This window comes from Rhopilema esculentum, chromosome 12 (assembly GCF_057945365.1).
Source record: "Rhopilema esculentum isolate cy_ngs chromosome 12, ASM5794536v1, whole genome shotgun sequence".
Taxonomy (NCBI): domain Eukaryota; kingdom Metazoa; phylum Cnidaria; class Scyphozoa; order Rhizostomeae; family Rhizostomatidae; genus Rhopilema; species Rhopilema esculentum.
Genome location: NC_142826.1, coordinates 9,492,073 through 9,512,930, shown reverse-complemented (window position 1 = coordinate 9,512,930; position 20,858 = coordinate 9,492,073). Strand labels below are relative to the sequence as shown.

Here is a 20,858-nt window from a genome sequence, read left to right as displayed (position 1 = left end):
ATATATAGTCACATTCGTACATTGAAACTGAAATGCTAGCACCAAACCAATTCAATTTTTGCGAGTCTGTTTTCCCTATTGAACAAACAATCTGTAACTGATATTTAGTAGGGCTGCTACAGCTAATTAATGTTTTCCGAAATCGAAAACTATTGTTTCAATTGTCATCGAAAGTTTCCATAATTTTTTTTACCCAAAGTGTATTATAGGCCAATTGGGATATGTTATAGAGAAAAAAATTATACGTAAAATGTGTACGTTTTGCTTCTCTACTAATTGTTTCTTGGTTCATCACCTCAACGACCAATACGACTTTCGAGCTTCAGCTTTTCCGCATAGACGTCATCGATCAGATTTGGGGCCTGAGCAAATTTATTCCATTCCTCAGCCCAAAAACTTGCAGGTGGGATTTAAGCATCGAATATATGCAGATTTTATCCCACCATACGGGTGGCAGAACTGTAAGGTGGGATTACTTGCTCTATATAAACAGGCCTTTAGTCAATTTAGATTCGTCTACATATAGACTGACCGTTAAGAATGACGTCATTTATGCCACTTCTTTGAGCAATCACATTTGGCAACGAAGTTGATTTTTAAGAACATGATTTGTTTCCTGCTCTATTTGACTACCGTCAGAATATCAGGTCAGGTGAAATGTTGATGTTCCCCGCCCTAAAGCAAACAATTTACATTTGCTACACATACTGTGACATAAGACACAAGGAAATGTCGATCGACTTCATGTAATGTCATTTTATTTCAAATACTTTCGCAGGCTGGCCCTTCAGAAGTGCCGATTTTCAATAGGCTCTCCAATTAGATAAATACAACATTGAAAAATAAGTAATGAAATTGGAATATGTTAACTACAATTAAAAAATTAAAAATTTACAACCTAATTATCATTCACTTTTATCTACTGCCAAATATTCTAGCCCTACAAATTTTGTAAGCTATTTTTGCTTTTTTATAAAAATCCTTAAGGGCATTTATTGCAGTTGCTCATCATGGTATTGTACGAAAAAAGTATTGTGGCTCAAATACCGGGTACTTTAAATGCAAAAAGTTATTGTTTTTGAATGAGTTAGTTAGAGCAAATCATTGAAATACAAGTAATTAAATAGGTGGCATTTTTCTCGGAACATGTATTTTGCCGATCTTTACAATCTGACCATCCCTCGCTTATGGGCACAAAATGTAGAAAATCTTGTAACTGATAATCATATCTTTAACCACATGGAGACAATACGCGGGCCTGTTAATAATGTCCACACCCTAAAGAGTTGTAACGTATAGATCCGATCAGGGATCATCAGTTAATTGGGTTAGATACATAGTATTCTTTTCAAATCTCCTAGCCTCAAGATTGTATCAGCATTTTCACAAATGGCATTCCAGCTTTAGCATTGTTTGGGAACATATTTAGTATTCTCGCAATTTTTTAAAGATTTCACCAGCCACGGACATGGCTCTCAAGAGATTAGAAATATGATCTCAGGGCCACTGAGACATGTATGTAAACCAGACTTTCTTCCAATGCTCATCCTTTGCCAAATTAATGAACTCTCTCCCACAAGATATTCTTCCTCCCAAGATCTTGTAAACTTTGGCATGCTCTACAATCTTTCTGCTTCCCAGGATTTTATAACCTGTCTTTATACAAAACTAAATTCAACAAGCTTGATATTTCCTCCCTCTGATCAAGCCCCCCCCTCTTTTCCCTTGTTAGGGTTTCATTATAGGCTCCTGGGCCTTTCTCTAACATTACCGACTAACAAAATTCGCAACAGTATCTAGAAAATAGCAATATTTAGGTGTTCCTTGTTTAATACTACGTGGATTTATTCAAAGAATGTTTAAACAAGATCTAGTAAGCGCAAATTGAAAACTAGATGAGGATTTTGTCATTATCCAATTTCTACTTTAGGCTAACCTTATTTCGCGAACTCAAATTAGTGGATGTTGCCTTAATAAAGGCTTAATGTTTTTCAAACAACCATTCAAACTGTGAATATTAAATTATATAAAAAAGGTGAAAAAAGATTTATATTTCTTGCAAACTGCGATGGTGGCTCTTGCCTCGACAAAAGCTGAAAGTGCCACGCCTATAACATGCCACAATCTCTATCTTTATTGACATTTGATTTCAAGCTATAACAGTTCCTAAACCAGGAAAGTTTTCATCCTTCCTCCAGTCTATAAGCTGAGCTAAACTCTTACAATCCTCCACAACAGAACAAACAAAACAAGGCATGGTTCTGATATGCTAGCAGAAATTCTCATGCTTTCAAAAACCTTCCTCGCAGTCGTTCCTCCAGTTAAAACCGAATTTTCTGGACTCTGAATGAATTATACCTTTGTGGAAGGTCGCAATCATCTAGGTATACCAGAGGCGCTGTCCACAGCACCCTGTCACCACAAATATTCTCAAAAATGAATAAGACCTAGATTTTTAGGCAATGTGGTTTATTAACTTGATCTGTTTTCATCGGTCATTATCTTGTTGAATTCCCACACAATAACCGGATTCTCGTAATATCACACGAAGTTACAAGAAGCATGGCTACCTGTATCTAGCTTATCCCTGTACCAATTCCTTTCTCTAAGCGCATTAGAATTTCATTTCAAAATAGATGCCCAAAACCAAAGGCCCCAACTTCGTACCAAAGAACGGTAGGGCGACTTGCAAGCACTTTCTCATAAAAAATTCGAAACAATTAAAAAAGGTTGATTATGGGTATTCTGGTTAATGATCACATCAATTATAGCGGAGTCCACCTGCAATGAAAATCATGATCATCGCTTTATGATGCAGCCATTTGTCGAAATTTAATGACTTGGAGTGAGGAAGAAAAAATTTGGCGCCAGAAGAAAGTAATGCCGGCTGGAATCTGCTACGAGCCTCTGTGATTGAGAAATAGAAGAAAGCCGAACTTTAATGTAAAAAGATGAAGCACTTATTCACTCTTCACATCACATTAAACCTTATAAATCTAGACGTAGACATTCTAGAATCTTTGCTAATTGCAGTTTTTAGTTACAAAAAATTCGCTTAGTTAAAAAAAATTCAATTTCTAGACCCTGAAATTATTGTTTTTTAATTCTCAACCACAGACCTCGCATTTGCAATTTTACCCATTCCATTTTTGATCGCTCTTTGAAATTTGCCAAACAAATGATTCGGGTAATGCATATATCGTCAGAACTATGCTCAAAATTATTGCTTCAACCATGCAGTGGAATTGAAATACTTAGAAAAAGTCCTAGAAATCATTGTCGTTGATGCCACCAATTAATTGTGCAGAGGGTAAGAAAATTGACGAATAACTTGCTTCAAATTATGCAGAAAAGTTGTTATTGCTGTAAGATGCCAGGATCAACAGACAAAACCCGGAAAATGTATAAGTTGGCATTGCTCTCAGGCTAATTATAAAAGGTGAAAAAGTATGAGCGTCCTAGTACACAGTTGTACTATGTGTTATCAAACGCTTCAAGCTTAGAAATTTGGTTTATTTGCACATCATCGATAAACTTCTATGATAACAGACATTTTAAGCACATCAGGTGGAAAGCAGAAGAGTTTCTCGTGTAATGCTACTGAGATAACACGAAAGCGCGTGGGATGCACACTGGCCAAGAGCAATTTTAATTAGGTTCATTTTTCTTCATGTTTAGCCGCCAACAATTTAAAGAGATTTTCACTATTCTGATTACGTTTTTCGAGAGATTTGTGACCGAAAGCAGACTTTTAAATATGCATGCATTGCTAAGTGGGCTGGCCTGCCGTGGTTGGTCGGTTCCAGTCTTCTGCCGTGTCAGTAAGAGAATTTTTTAAATCTGGTTCTTAGTATTTGCGGTAAGGCAATTGTTGATGTGAATAACACTGGCAGATTCATATCGAATCTAGAGATCAGAGATTAATTTTCGGCTAGCGCTAATAAATTTTAAAATACAATTTCATTTATTCTGGCTCATTTCATAGTTATTTTTTGCTTGCTACTTCCATTTTAACAAACTATCAACCTATTCTCTAGAATTTGTTAAAACGCTGATTCTTTTCACAGAGACTCTGACAATTGTAATAGCCTATGGTTGTCCATAGCAGTTATGACAATAAAGTGCGTGACAATGGTGATAAGTTAGCCAAACAATGTGCCCACAAAAAAGTTACCACAACAGTCTTGCGAGAAACCACCAATCCCAAATTATTGCAACAACGCCCTTCGAGTAATTGAGATAAAATAACAAGTAACTCGATAAGATAATTTGATTTCAAATCTTTATCATTGTGATCGTCATAACACTAATGCAAGGAACGAAAGGAAAGTCGACATCTCCAGGATAGAGACGTGGAAAGCATTTGATAGTTGGGGGGGGGGGCACAGGTAGGAAGGAGCTCTACGCTATGTCATGTCAAAGAGGGCACTTCTAACACAAGGGGGAATTCCCTTTGAGTGTTGGTGGTATGTACCGCTTGTGCGTTGTGCCCCAGCTCCGACGTCCCTGAAGGGTCACCGAAAAATGACCATTCTTTCGTCATATGTTTTTGTTACAAAGTATAGTCGATAAACAAATTTGTAATTAACTTCACCTTCAGAGAATTACGCATCTCACCAGCAATTTTTGACTTGCTTGGTCATTTATAGCTCCAAAACCATGTTAAAACAACAAAGTTTGGTGAGAACCTTGTCTTGTGTGCAGTCGCGTAACAGAGCAGTCCGGGGCCTGTAAGAAATACCGCTAGAGCTTCTCGATTCAATCTTGCCCTTTAGGATCGGAGGCTAAGACTTCAAAGCCCTTAAGAGTTGCTTTAACCCCAAACTATATTATTATTCTGGGTACATAGTATATACTGGCTTAAGAAAGATATTTTTACACAGCTCTTAAAAAATTAAATTCACTTTCAGAAATTAAAGCCTCTTTGTAAATCCTGCTATATGATACCCTTCAAACAAGGTTCGTTTTTCACACACTACGTCACACATAAATCAGGTTTGGGTCTATTGGGAAGGGGCATTGGGTAGCTTAGTGGATTTATGGAAGAAGGTATGTGTCTTTTTTGGGAGAAGTTTATAATAATTAAATGAGATATTTTTACATGCAAAATGTAGTAAGATACAGGTAAAACCCAGCCCTTCCCCCAAAGTCTAGATAAAAATTTAAGACGCAGGATACAATATTCGGTAGTCAGATATTAAAAAAAACAAAAATAAAATATGCACTTTGGATTTCGTAAAATTATGACAAGTCCTGAGGTCTGGACCCCAGTCGGGACATTAATCACGTCACACCCTCGTTGTAAATAGGCCTAAGCAAGTTTTCACGCTCTCGCTTCGTTTGGAGTTCATCACTCAGCTGTAATTTAATACGATACTAATACGTTATCTTGGCTTTTGTTTTAGTAAATATATTTATCGTTTTTTATAATTTCAACACGTTTACCTCTTTCTGTACTTCACGAAAAAGTACGAAAACATAAATGTTCAGAAACAATCAGATTGAACATAAAGAGATTATCCTTGAAATAAAAGAAAACCATGCAACTGAAAAGAATTTTTTTCGAAACAAATTTGTTTATCATTTAGTATCAAACATTGGCTTTTGAAAATGTTTAAGATGTTTGTTTAGTGTCATAACAACATTGTAGACATACCGGGAAACATTTCAATTGAAAAAAAAACTGAAAAATTTTCTTCGTCTTAGAATCCTGACTTGCCACGATTGTTAGTAAACGGGCATGGCATTGTTAAGAGTAAAATAAAAGCAAGGTAACTTGCCACAAATCCCACTTTTAGCTATTTTCATATAAAAGATTTTGTAAACGACTAAATGCGGGAAAATGTACACAAAACAGCCAATGTCTATCGAATAGGAGTTTGTTCTGATAATATTTACTTCAAAACACAATAACCAATACGACTGTTTATGCTCAGTTATTCAAAACTTCAAAACATAATCACCCTGATGTGAACAAGAGAATGCTACAGTTTTTGGCATGGAGCATTTCTAGATGGATACACCTTCACGAGAGGGTGTTTGGTGTGAAAACAGTCCTAGTCTCTGCTACTGTGCTCGCCCGAAATAAACCAGTGAGCATACGCCTTCTGTATGTGGGAACTTTGAGATGAGGCACTGTGATATGGCTAAAAAATTCTCAGGCAGGTTTTGGCCATTTTTATACAGTAAGCGGATGTCTCTAGGGCAGCTTAGCACCTGCATACACGAGGCTTGCAAAATTTAAAGAAAGTCAAAAAATATAAACAAAAATGATGGTACCTTGTATGTTTCTAATGCAGCTTTTGCAACCTTTGCTTCTCTGGCCAACTCGTCTAAAATATCAAGACATGGAAAACCTTATTTACCGGTCTGTCATTAAGTGGACGATGCTCTTTAGGTAGACCTGTTTACGCTTTGGTGTATAGAACAGGACAGTTCGAAGCTTAATGCGATCATCAAGCAACTAAAATATCAAGACATTAAAATTATCGATAAAACCATTCAGGCGGGGATTTGCAGCCATTTATAATGAAGAAAGACTTAACATTTAAATCAACTCCTTTCATATTTAATATTGCGCTTATTAGTACATATTCACCTTTCTCTATCTTTCAAAACTTTCGAGACAAAAAATGTATGGTTTGTTTTGCCAACACTATTTTTAAAGGTATTTTCAATAAAACTATAGCAATCACAAAAGCTACATTCATCTAGCTAACCTTTTTTCTTTGGGCCACAAATCTCCGTTTCTCTAATAAGGTTTATTTTTGGAAAAGATTGATTTTTGCAGAAAAAGTAGCGATCAACCGATAAACCCTCGCGAGATAATAACCACTTGGCTTGATGGATTTTTTACGATATTGCTGATTCGTTTGTAAAAAGCTTTTAAGTGTTCCTTGGATCACGCGGGAGATGGATTTTGTATGCAATTTTTAAAGGCTTCGGGAGCTTTATTTCAAAGTGAATGTAGCCCGGTAGAACTGCCATTTATGTTAGGAATCGCCGTAATATAATCAACTTAATATTAAATATAAAAACATAAACTGAGATTACATTTTACAAGCTTGTACCCTGGTTACCATGGGTACCAGAGCCTCTGTGAAAGAGATGAGCCTCGAACAATGGTCTCCTTCCTCCCCACCCGTTATATTACCCATTCTTCGCAGATCCACTTTTTCACTAGCTCTGACACCTAGGGCAACAAGCTTGCAAATCGCAAATGACTCGTTCACGGTGTTTTTCAAGAAAGAAAAAATTCAAGGACAGTTTCACTAAACAAAAACCCGGGCAATCTATTTAGTTTGAAACTTACTGTTTTCTTTCAAGGCTTCAGCGAGGATCTCTTGAATCTAAGAAAAATGACAAATAGTAAAAGATATCACAATCTATAACGAACATTCTACGGTTTCTAAATACTAAAAATTCAGTTGATACGTTGGGGTTCATCTATCAAGCAGGTTACTTTGTTGTCAAAAAGCCTGGATCTGACAGGCAGGGATGTTGAGACGTTTCAAGGGCCTTGGGCAAAACCGCAAATTTTCACGACCATGCCCTACAGATAAGCTTAATATGCGTTTCAGGATATTTCTTGCAGTCGTTTTCCTGCAATCGTTTATAACTGTTCAACTTATTTTAGACTTTATAGGGCCTCCTAGGTCTTGAGGCTCAGGGGCAATTCTCCAACCCCGCTTGCCCCCTCTCACGGCCGACCTGCTGAGAGACGAAAGGCGAAAGACGGTGTAGTTTCACGCACATTGCCTCGGTATAAAAAAGATCCAAGCCGCAGTTGTTACCAAAGAAGGTTCGATAACAGAACAAAGCTCAGAAATTCAATCTTATGAGAGGTCAAACTACTTTTATCACGTATTACGTTATGGGAAACTCTCCATGAGTAAAAGATAAAATAACAGGTAAACAATTTGGCACAACGTGTCGGCAACCGCAGTTCAATCGCATATACACTGCAACTACAATTCTCAACTGAAATTTCCTTCAAGTGAAAAATTATAAACTGCTAGCGTTTTAAGGTGATTTCGAATCTGCTTAGCATTCGACCTTTTTCAAGGTGGTTAGGCTTTGCTTTGCACTGAAGGAAGCTTCGATTTCAGCCTGCATGGGTGTTGATTATGGAAGTTTTGGATATAAAGATCAAATGTGAAAATGCATTTTGCACCTCAGTGTATTTAACAGAAGGCTGATGAGCCTTAAATCGAGTGATTAGTGAAAATACAATTTTAGGCAATGCTTTAACAATTTTAAAGGACATGGTTTACAAAACACTTTGGGCGTGGATGTCCACTGGGACATCCATCTGTGCCAGAGCCCCGGCACAGTGGCGTAGATAGGGGGGTCAGAAGGGGCAAAAACCCTGTAACACTGAAATGTTACTTTGTCGGAAGGTTTCTGATCTTGTGTGAAATATAACGTGGTTGTCTACATATTTTTAAAGTGCTCCATTTTGAGGGAAAAGCTTAATATAACGATTTCCCCCGACTTAAATATGGTATGGAAACTAAAATGCCTTTTTAAGAGGTGAAGACCAGAAATCTTCAAGAAGAAAGATTGATGACACTTAGTTTGAATTGGGTGATAAGAGGTTTTGTTCAAATTCATGAAAAAGTAATAATCTAAAAATCACATCCGAACCTCGAGTCATGCTTTTTAATTAATGTGTACTTATAGCATCTTTTTAAGTTGCCATTTCACAACTGTTGTGAAATACATTACAATTCGATCTACACAACGCTGTATGTAGCAGTTACATGTCTCACCGTTGTTGCAAGACGAAAAATCCAATAAAAACCATTTAGAAGACTTTAGGCAAAGGGAAAATAACAACAGCAAGGTCAAACTGGCGAGAAATTATAAGAATATGTCGCTAAAGACTAAAAAGAGGCTTTTGGTGGGCCGGCCAAAGCACTTAAGCCAAATGTCTTTTCTCGTAAGCCAGATTAAAGCTGTTGACGGCGATTTCCAATTAAGTTTCTAGAGCTTTCATTCATAAAACATAGTTTCGTACCTTGCGTTTATGATCATCTTCAATTTGCTTCAATTCTTCAGCATTATCTAACTCAATAGCTCTGTAGATGAATATTAAATCGCTAAGTTAGATGTAAAGAACACTTCACCGTACTCTAAATGCTAAAGAAAACGACCATTTCTATCACATCGAGATTATAGTAAAAAACCGTCTGGAATGCTCGTTAAACATATTTCGAATACTTAAAAACCTGTGATAGAATATCGGACAAGTAACTTGAGGAAGAGGATTTTACAAACAAGCTATTAATTGCAAATACGAGAACTAACAAATGCTAAACTCACATCTGAAAAAGATTACAATGACTTTTTTAAGAAACCGTCCTTAATAAACTGACCTTCAAGATGACAAAACAGTCCAGCACAATAAAATATGGGATGGAGATGATCATTTCAGTGTGCGGCATCACATCTCCCAGGAGCCAGGGTCTATTAAAAACCCGTCTTAACATCGGCAAATCTAGCAAATCTCTCCATCAAGGAAAACTTAGCCATAACGCCCCTTCTACAGAACCAGTCACGCCACGCCCATCAAAGAAATTCTATTGTAAACCCTTTCTAGCAAAATCTAGCCAGCCTTGATGATAAAAGTGCATTATCGCAGTCGTTTCTCGTGCTCTTCGTCGTAAATTGGCATCTAAATCGACCTGTATAATTTAGTTGAGGAACGTCCTGTGAAAGTGCGAACCAAAAGCAATCTCTAGATCTTTTCCCTGCGTATAACTATAACTTAAAAGCAGCTTCAACTTTGGGTAATCAGGAATCAACAAGAGCCCAAAACGCAAGTAAGCATGATCAAATATACTATAGTTAGCTTAATGTTCATGAAAATAAAAGGGCAATACTCAGGGCATTTCTTAAGGAATTTTGAGTGGTGTGGCATTTTTCAGAGGGGCCCTTGCTCACCTAAAGAAATTTTACGGGGTTTATGGACAGGGGCTTCAGATTGTAATATGTTTCTGCTTACGCTAAAAAACCCCGGTTTGTCGCAAAGGCTAGAAGGGTTGTTTCCCACATATATTAACATAGGAAATTTGCTAAGAAAAGTTAGCAATTTAGCATGGAATGCTCAATTCAAATCTTTGCCTTATTTGTAATTTATCACATTTACCAAAACGTCAATGACATTATGTTGTTTCCATACTTACTTTCTTAAGAATGAGTCTCGAGGCTTCAAGATTTGACATTTATTGCTAGTACAAAGCCTATTTAAAACGTTCCAACATATTTTTTATAAACAAAATTGGAACCTTTTTCTGTGAGATGTTTTAGATCAGAAACCATACAAGCAAATATACTATATTAAAAAGTTTGCAGCGATGAATCTGGATATCTTGCAAACTGAGGGCATAGCTTCTCCTACAGTATGGACTAGAGGAGAGGAGCGATTTCACCAGAACACCATGATGATAGAAAACAAAATATTCTGTTTCTATTTGCCAGCACTTACATTATGTTCATTTTTTTGAAAGTGGCTTGGCATCTGAGTGAAAGGAGCGATTTGCTCCTCATTGGTAGAGGAACTCGTCGGGCCCAGTTGGGCAATTCCCCCAACGCTGATTATGTCAAAAATTGCCCTGAAAAACTACGTTTTCTAAAATCTTAAATATAGCTGCAAAATTAAACCTTTATAATTGTGCAAAATGGCATCTTATAAGCACCGTACATAGGAGCCTCGTTTCAATTTTTTTAGGACCCCACCGCTGCATATGCTCTTGACAAACGAGCATCTTTTGTCGGTTTTTATCAGATATCATTAACTGCTGCCATAGTCTTTCCTGCTTTTCTACCCAGCTATTGTGCAATTACGTGAAATAGCTGGAAATTTCCCATAAATGACGTCAACTATAGAAGGATTCTTCAGGAAGAAAGACTTATACAAACAAAATGATGACATTTTAAGGCTACAGTTTAAGTCATGCTGAAACTGAGACCAGATCTGTGTAACGCCAGAACTATTATAAAGTTCCCGAATAGAGTTAGTCCCCCCCCCCTCTTTTCCTCCCCTATTCCATTACACGCTCTCGAATGTAAACCCTCCCGAACATTATCCCGGGGTATATATTTGGAATTGAACACAAAAGCACTGTTCTCCCCCATCAACATGAATACCCTCTATTACTAATACAGAGCATAAGAACAACCAATCCTATTCTTTAAGTGTTCTTTAGTGCATTTCTTACATTTAATTGGTAAATGCTTGTTACCTAAAATGTTTTATATACAGGGTATCTCGATGCCTTGTCCTTCAGTTCATGTGCCTTCTAGGGTCTTTCTAGCTTCACTAGCTTCACTTAACCTTCCTGTGAGTTTTGAAAAATATCCATCTTTGGACAATTGTTACAGCTTTTATTGTAAAGGTCTCGCAAACATCACCGATCCTTTAATTCTGATTGGAATTTTCTCTTGACATTTAACGAATTCCGTCTATAGCCCCTAAATACAGTCCCCCGAAATATAAGCACCCCCCCCCCCCCAGAATGGTCTTTGAACTGTTATAAGCACTGGACTCATATTCTGAATTCTATGGTATTGCAACAGACACCATGTGCGTTGTTCCAGTTACAACAACTTGGTGAGATTATGACAAGAAGAAGGAGAGTAATGAGAACTAGAAATTAAAACATCTGCATATTTGCTAACTAACAGCTAAAAGCTCCAGGGCTTTGAACACATTGGACAAAAGGACAGTCAGTCAGTTGTTAACATTCAACCATGTGAACATAAGAATGGCAAATGCAAGGGCAACGAGGTGAAATCCTCAACTCTTATGCAAGTAGCAGCCTGTTCCTTATTTCGAGTTTGCAATTGTGCAAGAAATATTTCTCTAACCAATTTTGCTGAGAAAAAAGAAATGTTCTTGCTTTGGATTTGTTACAAATCTCATTCTTTTTTTTCATGCTGGAAAATTTTGCGGATGAAACTCGAAAGTTAAATTTTGCTGCCACGTCCCATCACAAAATGTGCACTGACTTAAAAGAGATATTCCTGTATTGTGAACTTTGAATAAAATCAGGAAGAAATTTTTTAGACAAATAAACCCAATAACATTCAAGCCCAAGAAACTAAGTAAGGATTTGATGCAGAATTGTTTACACTGTGATTAACTAATGCACTTACTTTATATGTTCCTCGTGTTCTTTTTTGATTTCTTCGCAATCTTTAGCATGGAGATCGTAGACCTTAACAATATAACGGTACGCATAAGAAAAGCAGGTCTTGCATTGACTCCATAGCAAAAATAACAGCGATTGTAGACATGTAGATGTAAAACATTTAAGTGAGAGACGTATTCATTTTTGCTTTGTATGATAGAAACATAGGTAGCGGCAATCATCATTTTAGTTTTGATTTTTGGCTTAGTTACACGGATGCAGTAATTAATAAAGTAACGGCTGACAAGATGAATGTATCTCTTTAAAAATAACCTCAATTCACAGTGTCATTTCAAACTGCAAAGAGAAAAAGCCTAAATATAACCCTGCACAATCTAACGAAATACTGACAGAATATTCCCTGAAACAAATTAGCTGATATCCACATTTTCAGAGATTTGAGAGAGTCAACCTTCAATGAAAAAAATACCGCATTCTCAACTACTAATTGTTGGAAGGCATAATTCGGAAATGTAGTTCTCAGGCTCAAAAATGCTTCACGCAGCTGGTTGGGCAATTAGAGCTAAAGGAAAATCCATGGTAATATGATGTGGTGACATACTTGCTTCATCTCTAGTCGGTGACATACTTTTGTATCTTCAAGAGCAGCTGACAAATCATCGATTCTCGTTCTCAAGTCTTCTATAATCTGTCTACAGAAGAGACAAATATTTATAATTGCTACGTTTGTCGAGGCTTTTACAATTTATAAAGGCAAGATCTATTCACTACCTTGATATACTCGTATATTACTAGGCAGATCTTCTTGATATGAAAACTGCCGTTATAAAAATGAATCAAGCTTCTAAAAACCCGAAATTTTCCAAATAAACCACTTACAAAAACGAAGTAGCAAATTCCTTAAATTAAATATTTTCGAGACAGAATAGCGTTTTTTCTTTGAAAGTTGGTTGAAATACGTTTTCTCTATAAGCTTACCGATCGGTTGATAACTTTTCATTTCCGGATTTGAAGCTTGTTCTGAAATAAAGAAAATAACTAATTAAAAATTATATCTATTTTCAATGGATAATCAAACACTAAGATATAGATGACCAAGTCAAGAATGACTTTAGAATTCAGCAAGAGAAATCTCTAACGTGTGATTGGTCTTGACTATAACAAGAATGGCTTCAAAAAACAAACATTTCGAAAAATACTCAAGCTTTTCCTCAGACATTCTTCAGAATATAAAACTTCAGAACATAGATCGAAAACTCTGCGCTATGAAATATATATACCCAGTTGTGGATCGAATTAGGCCAATCAGAGACGTTAGCCCAATCAGTGGCGCTTACCTATTGGAAACATGATATGACCAAAATATGAATTTTTACGGAAATGAAAACTTTTGAGCTAGTTTTTCGTATCTCAAGATTCATCGCAGTTCCAACAGTCTTGACATTTATCCGCCAAACCAAAACTCATTTCCAAAGCTTAAAGAACATAATTTTTTATCCTTTCCAAGCCAAAATTAAAAATCTTCTCTAGCCTTAATCTCTTCGAATAATCCCAACAACAAACATTACCAAAAATACAGACACCAGCCTTATCGTCTGCCAGTAAAATCTTCTTTCGTAAAATTACCATTTTTACTTCTGTTATTCGTAAAATCAGGGATATTTAAAGATCAGTGATATGAGCTTTATAATTTCGAAAAAGAATCTCTATTTGGTTTAATACCTCGAATGATGTACCTTCGTTGTAACTACAGTGATGTATCAGAAAAAGATCACAAAATTCATACATCTTTACAACTTAATAGAGAAATGCATCGAAACTAAAGCTACTCGTTTGAATTCTTTTAACGCAAAGACGCTTGAACATATCAAACCCAAAAATAATTATTTAGTGACTTACAATGTGGTGTAGACCAAAATTCCAAATCTTAATGTTTTGGTTTAAAAACACACAAAGTGCAAATGAGATTTTGCGATGGCTTCAAGAAAATCTTAGAGTAAAAGATGGAATATTAAAAAGACAGTGTTTCGGTGAAAATCACAAGTTGGATAATGCAAATAATCTCAAGAATTTAGGAAAACAACAGTGTCTGCATATTACCTCCGCTCTCCTAGATTAGTCACCTGGAAAAAATAATTCAGTGTTAATGAAAGTAAAAATCTCCACAACAGACTTTATATTCTTTGATAGCATAGCATTTAGCAGCGTGCAAAATGTTTTTAATCCAGGTTGTTCTGTAGAGGATTTGAAACCATTGAAATTGTTGTATGGAGATGTTTAGGTGCGTTGAAGGTGAAGATGTTTAGGTGCTGTTTCTTCTTACAAGACTACTTAACAGATTTTCAAGATTAGAGTTGACTGCAAATAGATAAAACAGTAACGTAGAAAATGGGAAACACTAAGGTGTTGTAATCATTTAAAGCCTGATTACATGGTAAGATTTTGAAAACTCTAGCTACTTTCATGGGAGAGCAGAATCTCGCAACATCGGATTTGCTGGACTGATTTTAGGGAGTGGAGAGGGGTGTGGCATGTTTTCTGGAAATTTTTGCTCATCACATAGACTTTGTAAGATTCTGGATATTACACAAATCTGGTGCAACTAAACAACATTATCAGCATAATATGGAATGAAAGCAGTATTCAAAAGTAAAATTATATTTCATATTGTGCACAAAAAGATAAAATGAGTTTTGGATAACATAAGCAGCTAAATATGTAAGGCTTTCTCAAGACAAACGAAAAGCTCTTAGCACAAATGAGCTAGGTTTGTAGATATAGCATGTAGCGAAAGTGCCTCAACATTTTGCATAGCGTTGTATATCTATCGCAAGGTTTATTATCATTATCAAAAACTTATTTACAGAAGGCTGCTAAAAAGTAACTTATTTACAGCTAATTGAAGCCTAGGTTGCACGTATCCCCTCGCCCTAATCCAGCAAACTCTATCGCATGCCAGCTTCATTCGGATAGTTATACCACAATAACATTCAGGAAAGACCTAAACTACGATGCCTGCCAAAAGTCTTGGAACACTGACGTAAATTTCCAAGGTCAAAATCAATCATCCCCCTCTCCCCTACAGAACAATGTTGGTTTACTATCAAACAGGTTAGGATTTTAGGAAGCACTTTTTTGCGCTTCTTTTTTAATATTTCTCTAAATTATCAACATTGTTTTAGGGGGAAGGGGGCGGAAGTAGTAATTTTTTTCATGAAAGGAATGAAAGATATCAAATGCAGCGTAAATAGCCGGGTGTTCCAAGTACTTTTGACAGGCATTGTAAGCCCCTCTAAATGTGTAGCATTCGTTATATCCGTGGTAGTAGCAGTTCAATTTCCTACTCCAAAATTAATGTTGACCTCATCTTGCTTTTTGGAAATTGCTGTCAAGATAGATCCTTTTTGCTAGAAAAGTGGCACAAAAGGCGTGTTGCTATCTTGCAGCAAGCAATATTATTATCCTTGATTTTTCAAAAAAGTTTACAGAAGCAAGGTCCTTCGTTTTAAAGAAAATAACGTAAACATAGAACTTGCTTTCACGTTAAATCGGTATTTTGAAATGAACAAAGATTTTGAATTAATAAGCTGTCTTTTACAAACTGAAAGAAGTATTACGAGGAAAATTTTGGAATAAATTCTAGCTGTTTTTTATGCAGTGGATTTGACAACTAATTTCAAAACATTGATTTGTAAAACTTCCAGAAAAAGAAACTTCTAAATCCAAGAACAAATAATCATGTCACAAATCTTCCTCGGTGAAAACGTTTTAGCAGTTTTCTCTAAACAAGGTACACTACCGTTGGCCTGACAATGGACAGTACAGAAAATCTGACAGTGACAGGTCCGTTCTGTGGAGATTTCATGCTGAATATATGTATACATATGTATCTCTACTTGGCAACATGAAAAGTAAACGATTGGAAAATGGAACGTTCCATAGCTGTTATCAATATTTAACGGTAATAACATCGTGTGTACTATTTTGTAAAATTTTCCTTACTCGTTTAGGGGGTTCCGTAAGCTGTGAAGTGTCAATCTTTGCCAAAACACCATGACTTGTCTGTGAGATGACATACCCTGGACCAATCGTGACATTTTTTGTCTAAGAATGTAAAATTCACAAATTCGGTTAATCAGCTAGGTAATTGATAATTCGTATTACGTCAAAAGGACGTTATCCGGGAAGGAACTTTTCCAGGAGGAGCGTTTCCAGGAAAAACTTCTAAAGGAACTCTCAATATTGAAAAACTCTGCATCTTGCTTTATCCTTGTTTTCAATCTATGTTCAGACGTTTAACAGTAAATTTTCAGATAAATAAATTTCCTAGCAAAATATCTAGTACTTCATTCGATAAATTTGTTCACCTCCTAATTTGAAAAATTTGATTGTTTTAGCCATAAAAGCAGCTTAACTCTTTAAAAAAGCGTTCTTCTTTGATACATTTTTGCATGGTGGCGGTGGAATGACAGAGCCGTGTGGGGCTTAAACACATAAAATCCTTGATGTTCCTTTGGTAGTAAAATCTTGAAGAAATAAGAACTAAGCAGCACAATTTGTCTCAGTAATAATAAAATAATATAAAATAAGAAATAAGATAACAGATCTCTAGCATTTCAGATTTCGGTAACTTTTTTTAACAAGGTTTTGTGTCTGAAAATCATTAAAAAATAATTTTGATATTTGAAAATGTTTGAAAATGTTTTGAAATGTTTGAAGTCATCAAAGTGTTTGGAAATTATGTTATACAAAAATAAAGTTATTTTTCAAAGCTATAGATTGCTTCTTTCTTCTACTAGTTGATCATTTTACTTATACATTTCAAGATAACTAGCTTTTCAAATATTTTGGGGCTCTCTGGCATTGGGCTATTGGCCACTTATATCTGTAGCACAGTGGCTAGGGGGCAAGAAAGCAACTGTCTCCAAACAAGCACCCAATTTGCTGGCAAATTTAAGAAATTTCGCTATTTTATCAGGATTTTGTAGAGACAATTTAGCTGTAGCCTACCAAAAATACAGCTCCTACTGCACCCCTGAGTGCTACTAAAGTACCTAACATAATTATACTGTGAGTCTGTCACAGAACAACTCTTTCAGCCAAACTTCAATGACTAGAAAAAATGAGCAATGGTAAACAGACAACTTAATATCACATAAAATAGTTGTTTGAAGTCTTTGGTATTGAAGCAAGATTTTTAGACATGCCCATAAGTTACAGAATATTTAGCAATTGAAGGAAAACTATTGATTACTGTTCTGTCATAAAGTGCCATATGCCACATAGGCAAAGCTATGCCCAATTTGTGTATAGAATGGGATGGTTCTAAGTGGCTAATTCAAGATTTATGTTGATGTGATCATTAGGCAAATATTTAGCAATTTAAGTCAGCTTCTAATGATATAAGGTCATTAAAAACAAACCTTTGGTGGCTGAAACCTTTGCAGAACTTTTTTCATGTTCTCCTCTTTAAGATTTTTTTCAGTCAGAATTTTTCCTTTTCTGCTTCTAGACCTGGGAATTTCAAAAGCAAGGGAATGTTTACTGGGATGTACAATAAAAATACAAGCTGGCTTTTCAGAGAATCTAAAAAAATTTAATTAAGAAAATTACCATTTTAACAGTCTGTCATATAGTATTTGATGCCATATAGGCAGAGATCTACACTGTAATGCAATCATCATACAAATGAAAGCATGTATACCTCTGCCTATATGGCGACCAGGGCTTTTATGACAGTGTCCATTAAGAAGTATAGAGGCAAAACATCTGCAATGGGGATGCTTCTCCGCCTCAAACATAATTTCTTTACAGGTACAATAAGGAAGTTGCTCAGTATCATTAAACCAAGCAAAATTGTTCATTTGGCTAAAAATAATATCAAATACATACCCCATCTGTTTCCCTCTTCTACGAATTTGTCCATCCATTGGTATCCCAGCAGTTGAGCTGACAAAGAGAAATGCACATATCAGGCAGACCAAACCAGAACTTTTCAAATGACACAACCTCTTGAATCTTATTTGGCTATTTTGTGCAGAAATGCAGCCATGCTGTGCATTATTTCTCAGCATTGTTGTTATCCTTTATATTATGTCACTAATAAATGCAAAGATTTTAATGACAAACTAAATACAAAAATTAGATTATTCAATCAATTTCTCTTTGATGTGGTGAAGACACAGACAATATTCATGAAGTATTGAGCAAACAGATTAAGTAGCTCAGCTTTGCAGAATGCAAATTATTGAAGAAAGTAGCAACCTATAGTCAGATGTTTTACTGAAACCTTATATTCTATTGTCAGTGGTGTAGCTAGGGGGAGAGGCTGTAGGAGGGTGTGACAGCTACAAATACACTTACTGAGCAAAAGTATTGCACAGGCTGATACAGAAATGGTGGCACTGAAGCAAAATGTTTTAGCTAACTAAAATTCAAATGGCCACAGAAAGTTTAAAAAAGTCAGAAGATGACTTTATAGTTGGGAAATAATGGAAAATGTATTAAGGTTTGGTACTGGAAATAGCAAATGCATGAATATTCTTGTTTCTTGCCTATTTCTAAACAAAATCAGCATTTGCAAAAACATGTAAATTGAGCAATGATTATTGAAGTACCTGTAAAAAATTTGTAATAAAAAAGTTCATCTTTGCATCAATGTGCAAGATCTTATGCAAATTAACTCAGGGATACTTAGTTTATGCTTTGCTGTCTAGAACTGTTCATTCTCCTCACTGTTGTTGGAGAATATGCTAAACTTTTTGGTAGGAAAGTTTTGGGCCTAATGGCAGTGGCAGTTTTGTGATTTATTGCATCAGGATTCACTCAATTAAATGTGTCACGAATCGTCAAGCCCAACTTTCCTAACCATTTGCGGTGTTGGTAAGGGAACAAATAATGCTGCAAATTGTTTCAAACAACATTTCGCCTTCTCATTGATTGAAAAGACCAAAATTCCAGTGATAAAAAGTGCCTCAAAGACTGTGAAAAAGTGGGCATAATAAAATGATTTAAAATATGACACTTTTGACCAAACACAAGGTCAATAATGTCCAACTTGGCACTCCAATGACTAAATTTGATCATGCAAATGTTTTTCTGAATCTATCATGTCATGATTAACAGAACCTGTTAAAAAACCTTTTAATAAAGCTTTAGCTAGTCTTACAAAGGTTTCAAAGCAGTGAGACTGTCAGATAAAAAGTTCACTTTTTTACTTTTTAAAAAGTGAATTTCTTCAATATTCAAACCAAAAGTGTTACCAACAAAGTTGAAGTTTGGCTTGATTTGGTTTATAACTATAGAAAGACGTCCAATGGCTTCACAAAATTGGTTTTATTTTCGATCACCAATTATTTTAAATTTTTTGCTCACAAAAGTGTACTTTATGAGTTGGTCTGTAAATCTCTAGTTGTTCCAAAAAATCCTTGGTTTGTTGATAAACATCTTTGTTCGGTTGGTGAGATAGCACCAACAATTTTCCTTTATTGAGGTCTTTGTCTGTAAATTTTACAATTGATAATCCCCTATCACCCTATTTAGGTGGGCAAAGTTACACCATTGTATATTGGTTGACATGACTGGACAGACAATACAATCATATTTCTATCTGTTTTTTCTTAGTTAACCTAGCTAACCATACTTCAATACCAAAAAATCTTTCTTAACCATCTCAAATTTTGTTTTGATCTTCTGTCGGTATCTTAAAAATTGGCTAACTTTTGACATAAAAAAATTTCTTCACAAGTTTTGAAAAATGTTGTCATAAGTAAGGCACTACAGTCAGGATTTTATATGAATCTCTTTGATTTTCTAGAAAAGGCCGGCGTTAAGAGCACTTCTATGAAAAAGGCAGCAGGGGCGGTTGACCCCCACACCCCCACTCTCCGGCGTCCCTATTTTATTCCATTGCATTTGTCAATGTAACATCTATTATTCAGAAATAAAAAACAATGTTCAGAGCATGTAGTTTGTTGATATGCCAAGTTGCATCTCAAATCAGTTTCTTAGTAAATGACAGATATAATATTTGAAAAACTTACTGAGGTCTCTTTTCATAATACAATTCTTGCTTCAAGGCATTTGGAGACACTGTCCTGCACCTTCTTGCCAGCAATTCGACTACACCAGATAACGATTTTACTCCTGCTCCATCAAATAGCCAAAACGGTTGCACGGATTCTGGTCGAAGGCTCACTATTTGAAGGTCGTCCACATCGCTCACTGCCATTTTGTAATTTATGGTGTCAGCTTGTCTTTGTTGCTATGGCATTATCTCACATTCCAGTTCGATCTACGCTACGGTTCCATTTAATGGCCCTTTCCTTGTTTAAACTGGTCCAGAGCGACTATCTTTATCGGCAAAAACATTCTGAATTGACTATTAATCAAATCATACCCATGCAGGCGCGAAAAGTCATAAACAAACATCTAGGTTATCCAAAATGTTCACACTGAATGTTTCTGATTTGTGAAACGGCCTCTTTGTCATAGTGAGGCTGGTGGTTTATAACAAAAATTTGCCCAGAGCATAGTGCCCAGAGAAATGGGGAAGGTGGAAACGTAGTAGGTACACTCGTTTTTTTCGTGAGTGTGGGTTATCGTTTCAGTAGGTACACTCGTTTTTTTAATAAGAAACAAAGGTCGATGTTGAATACTCCAGTTTCTTAATGTTCTGGAAATTTCAATACACGATACTTAATT

The 20,858-nt window shown here is 35.9% G+C and overlaps 1 protein-coding gene across 2 annotated transcripts in view; it reads right to left on the bottom strand.

Moving 5' to 3' along the window:
• LOC135681457 (uncharacterized) overlaps nucleotides 1-20,643 on the bottom strand; it is a 62,814-nt gene extending 42,171 nt beyond the window's left edge. Inside the window, exons 1-11 of one of the 2 annotated variants that reach the window (XM_065195946.2) lie at nucleotides 20,198-20,642; nucleotides 18,048-18,104; nucleotides 17,579-17,669; nucleotides 16,158-16,259; nucleotides 14,256-14,278; nucleotides 13,134-13,175; nucleotides 12,757-12,847; nucleotides 12,160-12,221; nucleotides 9,020-9,080; nucleotides 7,313-7,349; nucleotides 6,280-6,332 (exon numbers count right to left, since the gene is read on the bottom strand). In XM_065195946.2, the coding sequence (XP_065052018.2) occupies nucleotides 6,280-6,332; nucleotides 7,313-7,349; nucleotides 9,020-9,080; nucleotides 12,160-12,221; nucleotides 12,757-12,847; nucleotides 13,134-13,175; nucleotides 14,256-14,278; nucleotides 16,158-16,259; nucleotides 17,579-17,669; nucleotides 18,048-18,104; nucleotides 20,198-20,385 (807 nt within the window). In that variant the 5' untranslated portion in view covers nucleotides 20,386-20,642. Of the gene's footprint in view, nucleotides 1-6,279; nucleotides 6,333-7,312; nucleotides 7,350-9,019; nucleotides 9,081-12,159; nucleotides 12,222-12,756; nucleotides 12,848-13,133; nucleotides 13,176-14,255; nucleotides 14,279-16,157; nucleotides 16,260-17,578; nucleotides 17,670-18,047; nucleotides 18,105-20,197 lie in introns of both variants that reach the window. The other variant, XM_089111681.1, reaches the window with a different exon arrangement.
• Nucleotides 20,644-20,858: the final 215 nt, after the last annotated feature.